This window comes from Equus quagga, chromosome 18 (genome assembly GCF_021613505.1).
Source record: "Equus quagga isolate Etosha38 chromosome 18, UCLA_HA_Equagga_1.0, whole genome shotgun sequence".
NCBI lineage: Eukaryota > Metazoa > Chordata > Mammalia > Perissodactyla > Equidae > Equus > Equus quagga.
In genome coordinates this window covers 14,523,466-14,542,949 of record NC_060284.1, presented here as the reverse complement: position 1 = coordinate 14,542,949, position 19,484 = coordinate 14,523,466, and the positions used below count along the sequence as shown (strand labels likewise).

General features: G+C 36.6%; 1 protein-coding gene across 7 annotated transcripts in view; it reads left to right on the top strand.

The window, feature by feature from the left end:
* ZZZ3 (zinc finger ZZ-type containing 3) overlaps positions 1 to 19,484 on the top strand; it is a 117,255-nt gene that overhangs the window by 47,159 nt on the left and 50,612 nt on the right. For 5 of the 7 annotated variants that reach the window (XM_046645339.1, XM_046645341.1, XM_046645336.1 and 2 more), the window contains one exon: positions 3,850 to 3,972. The exons of the other annotated variants lie outside the window; for them this stretch is intronic. In XM_046645339.1, the coding sequence (XP_046501295.1) occupies positions 3,850 to 3,972 (123 nt within the window). The remainder of the gene's footprint in view (positions 1 to 3,849; positions 3,973 to 19,484) is intronic. 7 annotated transcript variants of the gene reach the window in all.

The following is a 19,484-nucleotide window of genomic DNA, read 5'->3' as shown; positions in this document are numbered from 1 at the left end:
CATCTGCTTTTATCTTAGTTGCTTATGTCTAATTTCCAATTAAAACTTTTGATTTAAAGAAATGTCCTTTATACATCATTTTTGACTTCCGTGATTTAGAGAAGTAGATATTACTGTTAATACGATGACAGCTAGTTGTATGTCATAATTAGCATATTAGAAAGAGTTGGTCTATCCATAGTTTACATAAAGCATTTTGAGACAGCTTTTTCTTAATTCTAAATTATAAGGGGAGACTATCTTAAAATACTTTCAGTTCTCAACCTTTGTGATAAAGGTGCTTTTTAAAATAAAGAACTCAGTGTCCAAATTTATCACAGTTTTGCTTAAATTTCCTTTAAAGTATTCTGGGTGGCAACACAAGCGAATTGGAGCTAACAATGTCTAAATAAACGTGAAAGAAGCTGTTAACAAACAGTGCTTATCATAAATGTCATGATCACCAACAGTAAAGGATAGATTTATATATAAGTTAATCACATTTACAAAGTAGATTTTTGAATTAATATCCCAATCAGATTATACAGGCTGCATAAAAATACTGATTTGAGGAAGCTTTGTAATGTTTTTGTTGTAACAATTGTAAGATCCTGGTATGTATCAGATCCAAGTGTCAAATCCTGGTTGTGGAACATAATAATTTTTTGCCATGCATTATAGGTATTCAGATTTTGTATATGATTATATGGTGGCCTTTTAGTATAGGTCTCTTTGATAAAAATTTTCTTCTGTTTTCTTTGTAATTAGTATTTTAGTATTTGATTTAATAGAGAGGTTGTTTTATCTAAACATTTTGTTCACTTATTTTGTGGAACTGTTAGCATTTTCAGGTATTTGAAGTGTTTAAAGTCTAATTTGAGGTAGAAAACAACTCATAAGTGAAGTTTTTCAGTTTGAGATAAATTGAGTTCTTACCATTAGTATTACATATCACTTTTATCTGTAGGCACAAGGGAGCAGAGCATATGTCTTGGGGAAATATCAAAAACTCAAAAAATGTGCATTTTTACAAAATGATAATTAATTCTGTTTTTTGCTTTTTATTGTTTCTTAGCAAAAGAGATGCTCTTTTAAGGCTTAGCTGGTTATTGATGATGGAAAATATTTTCCCATTAATTCATTATGTTACTTTTTTTGTAAGAGCTCTCCTGATGATGATTTTGAAGGATGATGATATTCTTAGAAACAATTGTCTAAAGATAGTGGCCGTAGCACTTAAAGAGTGATGTTCTATATTTCTGAGGCTTTGGGAATGAGAGCGATACAGTTTTATGGGTTCCATAGGACATAGAGTCCTTTGGAATTTGGATGATAGTTGATTATATTAGGACAGTGTTCTCAAATTAATGCCTCATTGGGTGACTTTGGGTGAAAGAAATCACTCCTTTTTTACCTTGCTCCAAATCTTTTGAAGATAGCACCTTTTGACTTCTTTTTCCCCAGAGGAAGCAAATTGGGAGAAATGAGATGGAGAGAGGGAACATCTTCATTAGCATCTTGGTTAGAGATAATTTAAGGAAAATTGGGAGAGGGTATTTAATCCTGTCAGATGTAATCTCTTTTGGTAAAGTCCCTATTCCAACGCTTTTTGTCTAGAGTGAAGAGATGATTGGATGTAATGTTGGCCTTTTTTACCCAAATTGTCATTGTTAAAAATAACATCATGATACCTATCTAATTCTTTCAGTTTGAAGTAAATTTCTGGCAGTTTGAAAATGTTATTAAAAGACACTTGGGGTAGATGGATTATTATCTTCCTGGATACACAGATGTGTACACTACCCCTGTCAAATATTTTTTCTCCTTTTTATTTTCCCCTCATGCTGGAAAATTTCTCCAGATAATTGCCTTTTTTTTTTTTTTTTTTTTTTGTGAGGAAGATTGGCCCTGAGCTAGTGTCTGTTGCCAGTCTTCCTCTGTTTTATGTGGGATGCCACCACAGTGTGGTTTGACGAGCGGTGCTAGGTCCGCGCCTGGGATCCAAACCTCTGAACCCTGGGCTGCTGAAGTGGAGCATGCGAACTTCACCACTACACCACTGGGCCAGCCCCCAGATAATTGCCTTTTGAAACTGAGAATTGAGCATTGCCCAGCCTACACGTGAATATCTTTACCAGTAGGGAATGAATACTTCCTGATAGCCGGTTTAAAAAAATGTTATTAGTAGAAGACACTGAGCATGTCATAGTTCTTTAGAGCCAGGAGAAGATAGCTCTTCTTTATTCCAGTTGCAACTCTCCTCTAAATTAATATTGATTATTTCATCAGCAACCTTTTGTTCTAGCATTCAGCCTATACTTTATCCATCTTGTGTGTAAGGATATAACATATAGGGTCACCTAATCACTTGTAAATGTTTGACAAGATACTGTGTGTAGAGTCCAAGCCTTAGACCTGATTCATGGAAATTAGGCCATAGGCCAAAGAAATGAATCTGCAGATGTTCTGAGTACTTACCCTGTTTCTTATCTAGATGCCATCCGTCTTCTCCAGCACATAAACCCCACAGTATGCTTTTATATTTTAATTTCTCCAAATGGAGAACTCCGCTATGAGCAAGGGACTTAAAGAGTATATTTTTCTCTGGCAAAATTCCAATTGTGGATTATTTTACTAGATGTGTCTTTTCAAAGATTAGGAGGTGGGGAATCAAAAGAAATATACTTTGTCTCAAAACTCTCTGCTCTTCAAGATTGATGGGTTCTGTTAAAGTGGTAGATAATACCTAGTGACTCTCTTTTTGGCCTAAAAAGCTGGGCTGACTGAGCTCATGTACTTAACTGTGGATTGCCTTTTCTGTTTGAAAGTTAATGTTTTGCTGATTTTGAATCAGAAAAGCACTGAAACTGATCTCTTAATTTTTGAAGTTCTGGCTCTAGGGAGAGCAGGTATGGAAGATTTTAGGTCCTGGGCTTTAATGTTCAGAGCTTTTCTTCCAATTCACAAGGCAATCACTGGAAAATAAGTTTTGAAATGAAAGTGTGATTTTGTCATTCGCTTCTGAATTCTTATCGTACAAGAGTAGCTAAATACATTTATATTTGGAGGGCCTTCTATAGCTTCAGTTAAGGATCTTGTAACCTTTCATGAACAGATAGAGGGTGAAAAGTCAGATTTAGGGTTTCTAGATTCTTGAGGTCTCACAAATGATTAATTCATTGATAACATTGCTAATGTTTACGCCAATTTTCAAGTGTCTAGATAATGAAAAGTATAAGAGTAAGATAGTTATTGCTCATCTAAGTTCATGCTCAGGTAGTCTCCAAGTAAGATTCTAATTTTTAAGCCATATTAAAGAATATTTACAAGAATTGTAGTTTCAAACTTGGTTCTCTGAAAATATTCATGTACTAAATAGTTACGATATATCCTGTTGGACCATGCTAATGAACCATTTGATAGCTTCAACTTCAGAAGCTGCATAGAAAAATCCTCATCAGTTCTTGTAGACTCACTTCCTATGAGACTGCTTTTACTGTTTGTCAAAGTAGTTTGTTTCAAGGGGCCAGAAAACTCCAGGACTAGGGATAGATTTTGCTTTGAAAGCACTAGAGGAGTCATCCTCCACTGGATAAAATAATTTTACATTTGTACTGTGGTTTATAATTTACAAAGCAATTTCATCTAGTTTCTCATTTGACACCCACAGCAACTCGAAAGTAGACAGCATAGGTGACATTATACAGTCCTCATTTCCTAACTCATAATTAAGGTTTTTAAGTTATTTAAGAGTTATGATGAATTACTGGTAGAAATGCAATTAGAACTCTATCTTATAATTCATAGTCTGAACTATACTTGGTTACCTTATCCAGTAAGGACTTATTCCATGGACTTTTGGGTTTCTAGGTTGAGAAATCACGTGGAACAGATCTTGGGTACTCAGTTTTCAAAATTCTTTAGCCCGAGTTTCAGCTCTGTAATTGTAATCATGATTATCTGGTTTTATCTGTCAGAGAATCAGCATTATAGGTAAGTAACCTGTTCTGTTTATTGAATGAAATACTTTCATGTTCATTGTTTTAAAAAACATTTTGTTAGTGTGTCTGTGCAGAATAACTGCTTTTGTCAGTGTGTCTGTGAAGAATAATTGCCCTGTACAAGCTGGGGAAATAAAACTACAGCTATAGCTTGACTTTAAATAGAGGATTTGGATAATTTGTAAAAAAATACCCCGGAGGGTGTTTAGAATGCAGTTAGGTATATTAAAGTCAGACGTCACTAGGGAGAACTCATGCTTGGTATACCTTCTCAACTCATGGGAAAAGGCTGTAGACTGCTATAGGCGGGTTGGCTCTAGTAGTTTGCCGCAAAGACTAATGAGAGGAGAAATAACTGTCCTAAGTATAGAATTTTCGGTTCTACATGAAGTAAGCCATTGACTAATCAAAATAGTTAGTGAATTCTTGTTTTTTCCTTTGACTACCAGCATCTTTTTTCTTTTTAATTTATTTTTTTAAAGATTTTATTTTTTTTCCTTTTTCTCCCCAAAGCCCCCCAGTACGTAGTTGTATATTCTTCATTGTGGGTCCTTCTAGTTGTGGCATGTGGGACGCTGCCTCAGCGTGGTTTGGTGAGCAGTGCCATGTCCGCGCCCAGGATTCAAACCAACAAAACACTGGGCCGCCTGCAGCGGAGTGCGCAAACTTAACCACTCGGCCACGGGGCCAGCCCCCCAACATCTTTTATTTCCAATTAATGTTAATGGTTTCTAGAAGTGATTCTCTGCTGTAATCCAAGTATATTTGTCCCCAAGTATAATTTAACCTTTTCTTCTTGATTTAGGGTTATCTTTGCTGACAGAGGTTATGTAGTGATACTTTTCTGGCATCACTGCCAGAATAGGTCTGTTTTCACCTATGTTAAATGATTTGGGCTTCTCTACTTTTTATGTTCTTATAATTTGGCTTCTTTTCTGTTTTCTTTTCTAAGTTCTGTGGCTTCTTGTAGTTTTCTTATTTTTTGTTGGCTTTCATTAGTCACTCGTGCTATCATGGTACCTTCCTCTAATAACTCAACCTTCCCTTCTAATTGACTATTTTTAGTTCTCTTTAAATTTGGATATCAGAATAACCAAGCTTGTCAAAATTTTGTCTTGTGATTCTTGAGTGATGCACTGAGGAATTTCTTTGTGAATGCATGGATAAACATTAGTGCCTGGGATGTTTGTTTTAATTGTGTTTTCTTGTTTGCTTATTTTCTGGTTTGGAGGCTGTGTCTTATTTAAGTTACCAGATATCTAAATTCTATGTAGAGAAAACTGCTGTTTCTTTATATAGGGCAGTTGTTGGGGAGGAAGAGAATTCCTCTACCCACTCTAGGTTCTTCTGGCTGGGCTACAGATTAAATTCACATGAGACAAAATAACAGGAGAAAAGCAAACAAAGCTTTATGACATGTATACATGGGAGAAACCTAGGAAACTGGGTAACTCAACAAAATGGCCAAGCTGCCAGCTTAAATATTATCTTCAGCTAAAGGCAAAGGAGGATGTTGGGTGTGGTGGTTTGGGATTTCAGAGGGGAGGAAGACAATTTGCATGGAGATGGAAATGTCAATGATTGTTAAGTTTTGCTGGCCCAAAAATGGGCTTATTGGTGCCTTTCTATCACACCTATTTTACGTTATACTATAGTATCTTATGGTATTAGCTCCTTCCTGGAACATGCCTAACATGTCAAATTCTTTTAGGCAGTTTGGGTGAAGGTTGAGTGTTCTTCCTGAGTCCTCTGAGCCTTTATTGTCTTCAGCTGGAAATAATCTGCATACCAGAGTGGTGTATCTTGGGGCAGCCTGCCCTGAACCCCATCACAGTAAATACTCGTTAACAATAAATCCCATCTAAAACAGTTATTATTCATTTGAGACCAGTTGAAGCTTTGTCTTTAATCACAGGAAGTTTATTTCAGTAATTTTTATGGTGGGCTGAAATATATTGTATTTTTACATATTAGTAAGCAGACTATACCATATATACTATTTCTGTGGTAATTCATGTGATCAGATATTATAACGTATCGTAATGGGAAGATCTGTCTTGTGACCTTTCAACTTTCTCTCTCTCTTTTTTCAGTGGGCTCTGTTTACCTCTATTTCCTTTACATTATGGAAAGTTGCTTCTTCTTGTCTCTTTAATCTCTGATTTTAATGTAGGGAAATTTGTAAATTTGTTAGAGGAGAATAATTTGTTCAAGACTCTCTTAGTAGCAGAATTCTCTGTAGTGTGTTATGATTTAATTTTCACATGTCTAGTAATATTTGTAGGTGGGCATTGTATATATGTTGTTAAGGGTCTGGATTTTGTTCTCTTTAAAAAGTGTTGAAATTTGTTCTGACAAGCAGTTAATTCACTTGATAATACGCTTGATCCTATTAAGGCTTATGCTTTAGCTCTGTTAGGGAAGTCCAGAGTATCCTGTATTCTGGGTCTAGTCTCGCCTTACTTACATGGCATGGCCTTTCTGGTGTCTCGTTGAAAAAGCTCTTTACTCTGGCTGATTGAAACCTGAGTGAACCTAGCCTCGTGAGAACACTGGTAGTTGTTCTATGTACAGCTCCTTGATAGTTGTTCTTTGCTTGATTTTCTGGAATCTCATGTTTTACACGTGCAGCTTTACATTCAGCCAAAGACTCAAGGGAGGCCTCTGTGCAGATTTCTGTATTTTCTGTCTTTTTGTGATTTGCTTTTTCCTCATTGGTGCTCTGTCCCACAAATTCCACCTGCCTCAGCTTCCCCAAACTGTTTTCTGTGTGTTCGTCAAGACCCCTTCTTGTTCCATAGCACTGACTGTATCTCCATGTAGGAAGTGAGGGGGATCACAGGGCTCATCTCATTTGTTTGCTCTCTCTCACAGATCACAGTCCTGTGCTGCCTGGTGTCCAGTGTCTAACAATAATTGTTTCTATGTGTGCTCCAGGTTTCTAGTTGCGTATGCCAGGAGAGTATTTGGTGGTAGTTACTCTGTCAAGGCTAGAAGCAGAAGTCTCTCATTTAATTTTAAAGATTTTCTTTTTTTCTCCCAAAGCCCTCTGGTACATAGTTGTGGGTCCTTCTAGTTGTGGCATGTGGGACACTGCCTCAGCATGGCTTGGTGAGCGGTGCCATGTCCGCGCCCAGGATTTGAACTGGTGAAACCCTGGGCCACCGAAGCAGAGCGCACGTGCGAACTTAACCACTCTGCCACAGGGCCGGCCCCTCTCATTTAATTTTAATATGTATTAGGTATGTTTTCTTCTTATGATACTTAACCCCACCCTGCAGTTTGACCATTTGAAAATTATTTTTTGCTGACGCTCCTGTGACAATGAGGGCTAGTTTTTACTTATACCTTAAAAATTAGTTTAAGCAGCTTCTTTTTCTAAGAAGCTAAAGTCAGAGAAATTGGAATAATACCAGTTTGAATTGGAGAATGGAAGTAAAAGAGACTTGATGTTGTTTTAGTTGTATTGATGACGTGTTGCTGTGCAGAAGTAAAAATTGGGTTACTGGTTCAGATAGAGTTCATGAGGATGGTTAAAAGAGAAAGTGACACACAAGAAGTAATGTTTAGTAGGATTGAAATGGTAACCTTAAGAGATCAAGGAGTAATGTATCTGAGTTTTAGTTAGCTGCTTTTCTTAGATCCTTCAAGTTTTTTTTACTGGACCAAATTTGCTGTATTGTATTTTCATAAAACTATGGTGAATATGCTCTTTTTGTGACTATCAGTTTAATCCAGTTTCTTGTAAATGTTTTTTTCTTAAATAAAATTAAATGTAGAATATTTTGCAGAAATTTATTTTTTCTGGTATGGTATTTCTTACCATTTATATTAAGTTGGAGAGCTTTGATTCAATTTTATTTTTTGCTGCTTTTCACTTGTCCTACATTATCTTTCCCCCTAATTTTTAAATGTATTTTTCTTTTTGTTGAGGAAGATTAGCCCTGAGCTAACATCTGCCGCCAATCCTCCTCTTTTTGCTGAGGAAGACTGGCCCTGAGCTAACATCCGTGCCCATGTTCCTCTACTTTATATATGGGATGCCTTCCACAGCATGCCTTGACAAGTGCATAGGTCCGCACCTGGGATCCGAACCAGCAAACCCTGGGCCGCTGAAGTGGAATGTGCAAACTTAACCACTGTGCCACCGGGCCAGCCCCTAAATGTATTTTTATGTTATTTTAACTAACAGTTCTTAGAATATAAGAGCATAAGATTATTTTATGTTTCAACTTTTAGTTGGAAGGAAAGGATCAGGCTAATAGCTTATTGACAATGAGGTTAGGAAATGGGATTGAAGAGGTTACAATCAAAACCTAAAGTATGTTAATAAACATTTCAAAACATATATATGGATGTGAAGAGTCAAGATAAATTAAACAAGTGTAATATTTTAAGTCATAAGTAATGGTTCTTTTAAGGGACCAGTTATGACTACCTAATGTTTTTATTTACTTATTATTTTTACTTTTATCTTTTTAAAGATTGGCACCTGAGCTAACAGCTGTTGCCAATCTTTTTTTCCTGCTTTTTTCTCCCCAAATCCCCTCAGCACATAGCTGTGTATTTTTAGTTGTGAGTCCTTCTAGTTGTGGCATGTGGGATGCCGCCTCAACATGGCGCCATGTCCGCGCCCAGGATCCGAACCAGTGAAACCCTGGACTGCCAAAGCCGAGCACATCAACTTAACCACTTGGCCACGGGGCCAGCCTCTGTTTTTATTTTATTTTATTTTTTTTAAATATTTTATTTCTCCCCAAAGACCCCCGGTACATAGTTGTATATTCTTCATTGTGGGTCCTTCTAGTTGTGGCATGTGGGACGCTGCCTCAGCGTGGTCTGATGAGCAGTGCCATGTCCGCGCCCAGGATTCGAACGAACGAAACACTGGGCTGCCTGCAGCGGAGCGCGCGAACTTAACCACTCGGCCACGGGGCCAGCCCCCCCTGTTTTTATTTTTAAAATGGTATCTCATCTAAATCTAGAATCTCAATATTTTTAAAAATTTTATTTGTAAATTATTTACAAAGGTTGGACTAGATTTGAGGAGTGCCCCAATCCCCTTCCATTACCATTTTTACCTGGCAGTATGATGCTAGATAAAATGTCTTTAACTTCTGTGATTGTCAGTTTTCTCGTCCATAAAGAAAAGTTGGTATGACTTGATTTCTGTAATTCTGATTAATGTTTTATATATGTATGCATGTATGTATGTATATATGATTTTGAATTCTCTTTCTCTGCCTTCCTCCTACTTTTGACATTGCTCAAGCTTCAGTTATTGGTCTACTTTGCATGCTCTTTCTGGATATTCTCACTTACTGCTGTGGCTTAAATTACCATCTGCATACTAATGGATTTTCACATGTGTATCTCCAGTTAGATTATTCTCGAGCTTCAGACCTTTTACAAGGTATCTCCATTTTCATGTCCCACAGTAAACTTAGTGGAACATGTCTAAAATTGAATTTATCGTTGCTTCCTCTACACACATCTATTCAGCATTATCTTTTTACTTAATTGGTAGTGTCTTTTACTTGCCCAGTCTTGAAAAAATGGGAGTAATCTTCAATTACTTCTTCACTACACCCTTCTCTCCCACCAGTATTATTGAGTTCTTTATTTTCAGTGCCACTTTCTTAAATTTAGGTCCCTATCATCTCTTTTCTGGATTATTGGAAATGCTTCCTTAATTGCTTTCTGTGGTGCTAGTATACTATTTCCACAGTGGACTCCTATGCTGGAGTAAATGTCCTTAGAATAAAATCTACTATTTAAAATGAATTATTGCGTGATATTTAAACATTCTCTCTTTTTTTGGTAAGGAAGATTGGCCCTGAGCTAACATCTGTTGCCAATCTTCTTTTTTTTTCTCCCCAAAGCCCCGGTACATTGTCTTATATCCTAGTTGTAAGTCCTTCTAGTTCTTGTGAGTTGCTGCCACAGCATGGCTTGATGAATGGTGTGTGGGTCCGTGCCCAGGATCCAAACTGGTGAACCCCGGGCTGCTGAAGCGGAGTGCATGAACTTAACCACTACGCCATTGGGTTAGCCCCTAAACATTCACTTTTACTGTCTGCTTCTCACTCTATATTCTAAACAGGTTAAATCTTCAGTTTCTCAATTATGATGTTATTTTAGTCTAGGCTTTCTCATATGCCTAACTGCCTACTTGAGTCCATCTTACCCCTTTCCCTGGTTATCTTCCTTCCTCTATCTGCGAAGGGAGAAGGCTGTCTCAATTTAGACACATCCTCTGAGAAATCTTTCCTATCTTCCCAGGACTGATTAATTACTCCTTGTGTGTTCTATCATAGCAAATTATAATTGCCTGTAAACGTTTACAATAGATTTCAAGCTCTTTGAAGGAACTGTGTCTTTCTAGTAGGTTCATATATCATCAGAGCAACGTAAAGCCTTATCCTGCTTTGAAAATGTCATAGAAAAACTTAACATGCTTTTCATAGTAGAAATGTTTTTATACCATTAGTTTGACTTTGAAGATTCTGAATTTATGGAGTTAGTTTTATGGTGATTTCCTGTTTTTACTTTTTAAAAAATCTATACTAATTTTTCAAAAGAAAGAATGAATAAGCTGCATAATCATTCACTAAACTCAGGAATTGGGAGAGATGGGGGGATAGAGGGGTGTGTGTCTCATGATCAGAGATGGTTGTCTGTACATATTACCTGGTGGTAAAATAATATTTTTACATGGCTGTATAAAAAATGTAAGCTCAGTTGTTAATACCACACCCCAGAGAGAGAAAGTAATTGTATTATAAAATAAATTTACAAGTTTGGTGTGATCAGAATGTTTTATATGGTTTCAAATATATTTTTACAATCTGGAGTTTTGCCAGTAGGCGTTAGAAAGCATACAGCATGGTACGAATTTGGTTGGGGTTGTCTTTATTGGATTGAAGGACTTGAAAGAAAATGTGTGTGCCTGTCTATTTATGTGTGTCTGTCCTGTTATTTAAAGATTTTCAATAGAGGATATTACTTCGCTTTCTCTGTGTAAACTCATAATTTTGAGTAGATCCTAGAAATAATTGAAAATGACAAGAAGTGTCCTCTGCTTTTGAAGTTATTGTGAAATGATGTTAAATAGACAGCTTAACAGATATTTAATGTGGTTATATTTGAGTTGTGTTGGCTGTTAGAGTGAGTATTAGTTTATAACTAGAAATTACTAGCTTGTCTCTGATATATGAAACCTTATGTATTTGCAATTCCAGAATAGAAGGTGAACTTTTTAGATGTTACAGTGGATTTTTTTTTAGAATGGGTAATCTAAAACTCTGGAGTAGGGAAACATGTAAATCTTGATCTGACTGGTGGTCAGGATTTTTTCTAGATGATTGTGCAACTTTTATAATATTGACCACAATACAGTTGCATTCAGCTTCCTATTTTAAGAGGGAAAACTCAGGAATTCTGTTGAATAGATTTAGACGAACAGGTACTAGGAACAAGTTGAAAGGTCATCTTTTAAGGTTTATTATCGCAGGAAACCTGGGGTCTTTAGGGAGGAAAAATGTCCACGTTTCTTTGAAGGCTATGAGAATATGGGTTAAAATAAAAAACACATTGTTTTAAAAATTTCGTGAAAGCCTTTTGTATGATACTTCAAAAGGTATTCAATTTGAACACAAGGTATTAAAATCCAGTAACTAGTAAGGAACCTCTTTAGGTTATTTAAAACCAGCAAGGGAAATAAAGTCAAGGTAGTCAGAGCTTGTTTTAGTAAGAGCTTATTGGTTGCAGGAATCAGAAACCCATTCAAAGTATGTGAGATAAAATTTATTTTAAATAAATAGGAGACAGTCTTATGAATATCCAAAATCAGAAAATAAAGTCTAGCCAGGCCTCATGGAATCGTAATTTGTCAGTATTCAAGATTACACTCTCTTCCCTCTGCTTTTCTCTGTGCAGTACAGACTGGATTTCTCTTTTTAACTAATTTTTTTTGCATGCTTTTCCCCCTTCTTTCCACTGTAATTTCAGTTTGCAAATAGCAGTGACTCCCCACTGTGCTTGCCCTGGTCTCAACTCTTCGTGATCTTTCTCTTCCAGAGCCTCTTCACATTCTCTAAAGAGAACCTAGTTATTGACTGTCTAGTAGATTGACTCCCTTGGGTCAGGTTTCCATCTCTGGCAAAATTATCAATGCTCAGGAATGGAGCTATTGGGTGGGGATCGGGGAGAAACGAAGTTTGCCTTGGCCTAATGTTTCCGCAAGGATGTCTTCCAGAAAATGGGTTGGTAGGCAGTGTAGGCTTCAAAACGTGCCCATTATAGACCATTTGATATTTTGGGTCAAATTGTATTCTTGATCGTTTAGTTGTGTATAAAGTGGGTTATGGGGACCCTCATACATTGCTAGTGGGAATGTAAAATAAAATGGTTCCTGCACTGTGAAAATCTATTTGGTGGTTCCTTAATAAGTTAAACTAAATTACCATAAGATCCGGCAATTCCACTTTTAGATATATACTGAAAAGAATGAACAACAGGTATTCAAATAAAAACTTTTTCATAGATGTTCACAGCAGCACTGTTCACAATAGTCAAAAGGTGGAGACAACTCATATGTCCATAAACTGATGAATGGATACACAAAATGAGGTATTATCAATACAGTGGAACATTATTCAGTCTTAAAAAGGACTTACTTTTACATGTTACAACATGGATGAATCTTGAAAACGTTATGCTAAGTGAAAGAAGCCAGACACAACAGGTCATATTATGTGATTTTATTTATATGAAATACCTAGAATAAGCAAATTCATAAAGACAGAAAGCAGCAGATTAATGGTTACCAGAGGCTGATGGTTGCACAACATTGTGGATGTACTAAATGCCACTTAATTGTATGCTTTAAAATGGTTAAAATGGTGAATTTTATATTATGTGAATTTCGACACAATGGAAAGAATGCCAAAAAGTATTGGTGAGGTATGTGTATACTGGAGGATGCTTGAAATGATTCACTGGGAGATAGGAAGACGCTATTTATATTTATATTTCCTCTTTCTTAAAAATTTCTGGGGTTCTTTGTGTCTGTTTATAATAAGTACAGTAAAACATGTAATTTATAAGTAAGTGTACATATATTGGGAAGCATGTGCCACAAGTTTTATTTTTTACCAGTATAGGCACTTAGTGCAAAAAATAGGGAAATCGTTGTTTTTAAGAAGGAAAAGCCAATTACTGATCCATCATTAAGTTTTTGCTTTAGTATTTACGAGGAGTTTTTAAACATATTACCAGATTCTCTCTTGAAGTGGACAGGTTATAGAATCCTAATAATGTATTCAGAGAAACTACAGGGCTCAGCTGGCATTCACTTTTAACAGTCTGGAAAATAACTTGGGTTGCTTTTAGCCAAATTGTGTGGTCTGTTATAATTGGACTGACATTTTAAGTATGACTGTTATTCCTAAGAAGAACACCAAGAGGTCTTAGGAATTAGAGATTTGTGAATATCTTCATACTGGGAAGCTGTAGAGGCCAATAATACTAATGATAGTAGATATGAATACTGGGTATTTAAAGAAAAATGAACTATTTTGGGGAAAGGAGTCATGATTTCTGCAAGGACAGGGGTAGGATGCATTGCTGGCTAATTAATGAGAATTCTTTAGGAGATGAATTGGGAGCTGGCCCCGTGACTGAGTGGTTAAGTTCTCGGGCTCTGCTGCTGCGGCCCAAGATCCTGGGTTCGGATCCTGGGCGCAGACATGGCGCCTCGCGTCAGGCCACGTTGAGGCAGCATCCCACATGCCACAACTAGAAGGACCTGCAACTAAGATATACAGCTATGTACCGGGGGGATGTGGGGACATAAAGCAGGAAAAAAAAAAAAAAAAAATTGGAACCAGTTTTTGCTCAATTTGCAATTTTTTAAAAAAAAAAAATAGTAAGATAAAAATAACAGAGTGTATAATATATGTAGACTTTAAAAGCCTTTGGGAAGGTTCCATGTAATTATGGTCATTTCCTTTTTAATGTGAGATCAAAAAGAAATACTAGTTAATTTGAGGGGACCTTTGCTATACAGGAATTACATAGTGGTTATAATTAGGTAGCAAGTGACTATAAGGCAGTGCTACTGATTTGTTAAGCTTTATTTAAAAAGCAAAAGCAAGTGGAACAATATCAGGGCCTTACTTTGCTGGACTCAGCCATCATTGCTCAAAATGTTTTTGGAACTCAACTTTTCGAACAGTTTGCAGAATATCCTCAGTGGCAATTCTTTTTAAAGGACATTTAATTTTTACTAGGATTCTTAATTAAGTTTGGCACAGAAATACAACATGGAGACATATATTCTTTGTGTCAAAAATTAAATGTAAATAATGAAACTGATGTCCTTTCATCCCTCATTAACCTGAACTAAATGTGACTCATAAACTTGGCTCTGAAAATTTCAAAACAACTCTATAGCCATTTTGCATATGCATCATTTAGCACTAAACAGAGTGGAGCAATGTTAATTTAACTATTTTCTTTCCTAGATTGTGAGTTTCTTGAAGCTAGGGACCAAGTTTGTTGAACATGATGTAGTTTCTCCACTTTGATTTAATCATTGCCATCCTTATCAAAGATTCAGACTATTTCATGGACTTTTTTCCCTTTCTCTTTTTTTTTCTTCTTCTCCCTAAAGCTCCCCAGTTCATAGTTGTATATTCTAGTTGTGGGTCCTTCTAGTTCTGCTGTGTGGGATGCCACCTCATCATGGCTTGATGAGCGGTGCTAGGTCCGCAACCAGGATCTGAACCGGTGAAACCCTGGGCCGCCAAAGCACAGTGCGTAAACTTAACCACTCGGCCACGGGGCCAGCCTCCTTTGTCTTATGTTTTTAATTATTGTAGTAAAAAGTTCTGGGAAATCATTATGTTTATAGACCATCCTCCTCATTGATTATATTCTGTAATTCTGCATCTGTTTAATTTGACCCACATTGACTACCCCAAGTTCATTTTCTGTGATGGTGGTATTGCCATTTTTTTGTTGTGTAGAAAGAAGACTTCCTTAAATTATTTGATCTGCAGATCATCACTTGTGAAAGCAAAGAGAGAAAGAGAAGAGGGAGCAAGTGGGGTTGCACCACTGTGGAGTGTCTGACGGCTCTGGATGCCTCTACTATTGTTGCCGTGCCAAGCAGTCTTCATTCCTGCCACCCCATTCATTAATACTTCTTTGAAGAATGTTATTTTTATTTTTACTTTGTTAATGTTAGAAGTGGATTATAACTTCTGGTCCCTTGGTCATGGTTAGAATCTGAAGTTATGTTTTGATTTGAAAGTAGGTAAATGTGAATACTGTGTGGGGTTTGGAACTTTAAGCTAGGCTCACCTTGCGCTCTTGCTTCTTGTTTTACTCTTCTTTTCTGTCATAACACTGTACTCACTTCTGGTTCTTACATCCAATCATCCTTGTTATCTTTACTTCTTTGCTACTTTAGGATGAAGGTACAGTGGTTAATAGACCGTTTAATTAATAAATGGCTAGAGGAGATCTAGGGTTCAGTGTGGTGGGAGTCAACTCCTACGAGTAGAAGTGGCAGAGCTATTAGGCTAATCGTCCATGTAATTTAACCTGGCTTTTTTTCTCTTTGAAATTAGAGGTACATCAGAATTCTTTGTTCTCTATTATCACCTACTAGATAAAGAGATTTATTTTAACACTTTACAATTGGTGTAATGATAATGGTTTCAGAGGCTGTTTTGTCCCTGTAAAGACCTGGACCAGAAGAGATGAAGCATGTTGAAGATTTCAGAATTAGTGGCAGGATTGCCACTTGTTCATGTTTCCTGACTCGCAGGTCAGGCATTTTCTACTCGTTTCCCTGTAAAAGTTTTAAATTGTTATTATTTAGGTTTGCATAACAGTCCTGAGGATACGTCAGTCCAATTTCACTACCCCAGTGAAGAAATTGTAACATTCTCCTATATACATATATTTTTTTATATATTTATTTAAAAAAATTTTTTTTGAGGAAGATTAGCCCTGAGCTCACATCTGCCACCAATCCTCCTCTTTTTGCTGAGGAAGATTGGCCTTGAGCTAACATCCATGCCCATCATCCTCTACTTTATATGTGGGATGCCTGCCACAGCATGGCTTGATAAGCGGTGCGTAAGTCTGCACCTGGGATACGAACCAGTGAACCCCAGGCCACCGAAGCAGAACATGTGAACTTAAGCACTGCGCCACCAGGCTGGCCCCCTCTCCTGTATTTTTTTTAATGAATTTTATGTTTTAGTACAGTTTTAGATTTATGGAAAAATTAAGAAGAAAGTACAGAGAATTCCCATATGCCCTGTACCCAGATTCCTCTATTAACATACCTAGTGTATTTGTTATAATTAATGAACTGATACATTATTGACTATATATAATGTAGTTCTAATTAATATATATAATATAATAAAACCCACACTTTATTCAGAATTCCTTAGTTTTTATCTAATGTCTTTCTTTTCCAGAATCCCATCTGGGATACCACATTATATTTAATTTTCATGTCTCTTTAGGCTTCTGTTGGCTGTGGTGGTTTCTCAGACTTGCCTTGTTGATGACCTGGGTGGTTTTTTTTTTTGGGAAGATTAACCCTGAGCTAACTACTGCCAATCCTCCTCTTTTTGCTGAGGAAGACTGGCCCTGAGCTAACATCCATGCCCATCTTCCTCTACTTTATACTTGGGAAGCCTACCACAGCATGGTTTTTGCCAGTTCGTGCCATGTCCACACCTGGGATCCAAACGGGTGAACCCCGGGCCGCCAAGAAGTGAAACGTGTGAACTTAACTGCTGCGCCACCGGGGCCGGCCCTGACCTGGGTGTTTTTGAGGGATACTGGTTAGGTATCATAGATGCCTCTCTATTGTAATTTGTCAGATGTCTTCATGATTAGACTAGGGTTGTGGGTTTTTGGGAGGAAGGCCACAGAGGTAAAGTGCAATTTATATCATGTCATACCAAGAGATAATACTGTTAATATGATTTGTTGCTGTTGATGTTGACCTTGATCACCTGGCTTAGGTAGTATTTGTCAGGTTTCTCTACTGTAAAGTTATTCTTTTTTCCTCCCCCTTCCATGTTATATTCTTTGGAAAGAAGTCATTGCACAGCCCACACTTAGAGTATCTACATAAATTATTTGGAATTCTTCTGCATGGGGATTTTTTTCTCTTTTCTTTCATTCATTTATTCAATCATTTATATCAGTATAGACTCATAAATATTTATTTTTATGCCTTGGGTTATAATTTATTAGTACTTTATTTTGTTGCTCAAATTGTTCCACTGGGAACCTTTCTGTTGATGCCTGTGTCCTGTCAAGATGGTATATTTTTCTTGTGTTTGCTTGTTTTTTGAGTACTTTCTTACTTTCTGGCACTTCAGAATACTCCAGGCTCATCTTGTATATTTCCTGCCCCAGTCCTAGAATCATCTGATTCTCCAAGGAAACCTAGGTCCCTTTATCAGAGAATGGTTTTAGAAACCAATATTTGGGTGCTATGTGTACTTATTGCTACTGAAGTGTTGTTGCTTTTATTTAGCTGTCTCAAGTGACAGAGCAAGAAAGTATGTGTGTATACTAACCTATGTTTTTCTACACATATCTATAAATCTATATGTAATCATCTGTATCTATAGTAAGCTAAACATGAGTTCATATTTTGACTCTGCCTCTAGTCCATTATATTACCACATGGATCATTCTAGTCTCTTTCCGTTGCTTTATTGGTAGATTTCCACTCCAGCAGTGACAAACCTGGCTCTCTCCATTTCCTTAATTTTTCAGTTCTAATATGCTTGTATAGTAGTATCAAAATTGTTAACCTATATCCCCATGGGAAATAACGTTATCAGCCAGAGTATAGTTCTTGTGTGCAAGTCCTTTTAGTTTTACAGATACCACTCATTTCCAAAGTTACCTGGAGCAGGACCTTTTCCTTCTACTCCTTTTAGTGAGATTCTTCATACATTTGTAAAACAGATCCTTTTGTCACAGTTTGCATTCTTGACCTCCTAAAAAGCTTTTTAAAATTTTCATAATTAAAGTTTATTCTTTGTACTTTGTCAACTTCTGTAGGTTTTAAGAAATGTGTGATGTCATGTGTACACCATGGTAGTGTCACGTGGAATGGTTTTATCTCCTTTGCTTCACCTATTTCACCCTCTCCCCCTCTTCCCAAACTTCAGAGAACCAATGATCTTTTTACTATCTCCACAGTTTTGTCTAATCCAGAATGCTACATACAGTATGGAGCTTTTTCAGACTGACTTCTGTCACTGAGCAGTATGCATTCCAGTTCATCCATGTCTTTTTATTGTGTGATAGCCCATTTGTTTTTATTTCTGAATAATGCTCCATTTTATGCACGTGCCACAGTTTGCTTATCCATTTGCCTATTGAAGGACATCTTGATTGCTTCCAGATTTTGGTGATTATGAATAAAACTTCTATAAATATTTGCATGCAGGTTTTGTGTGGACATAAGTGTTCAAATCAGTTGGGAAAATACCTAAATGTATACTTGCTACATCTTATGGTATGACTGTTTAATTTTGTAAGAAACTGCCAAACTGTCTTCCGAAGTCGCTGTACCATTTCGCTGTCCCATCAGCAGTGAGTGAGAGTTCCTGTTGCTCCACATCCTCACCAGCATTGGGTATTGTCAGGGTTTTTGATTTTAACCAATCTAATAGGCGTGTGGTGACCCTCCTGTATTTTTAATGTATACATTGCAGACCTTCTGGGACATAAAAATATTTACTATGCTTGACATTTTATTTCATGTGGTAGATGTTTTTATAAACCTTTTTTAAGTGAAATAATTTTAAAAGTTTTGGGGAGCGCTTAAGGAAGCTGTTGGTAATTTCTAAAGCAAAGAATTTTTTGCATAATTAATTCCCTTGTTATAAATCTGTTCAAAGCTCTTTCAAAGTGAAGCTTTTGTTAGAAGAATAGTGAGGTGTGTTTCTCATGAGAGCAAGAAATTTCTCGGTAACACATTTTCCTGTATTTTGAGTTATAGTATATAATACCCTATTAAAATGCATTTTTCTCAAAAGATAAAAAAAGTGACAACTGTGTTTTTTTAATGATGTTGTAATTATGGGGACTATTTCTTTTCATGTTTCACATTTTCTGCACTGTTTTGTAACTAGAAAAGTTTTTAAAAAATCAAACATATAAAATTTATTCTTATAAAGATATTATAAGAAATTTAAAAAAGAATTTTAACCACCCCCTCCAAAAGAAAAAACACACCAAAAAAATCTCAGTTTTCTTGTGTTGTGCTAAGGAGGAAGGAACACTAAGATATAGAATCAAGAGACATTGGCGTGGGTCTCAACCCTTAGCTGGCCGGTCATGAAGAAGTCACTTAGTCTCTTTGAACTTCATTTTCTTCAATTGTAAGATGAAGAGGTTGTGCTTATCCTGGAAGTGGTATCTTCTAGCTCTAATATTCTATGATTC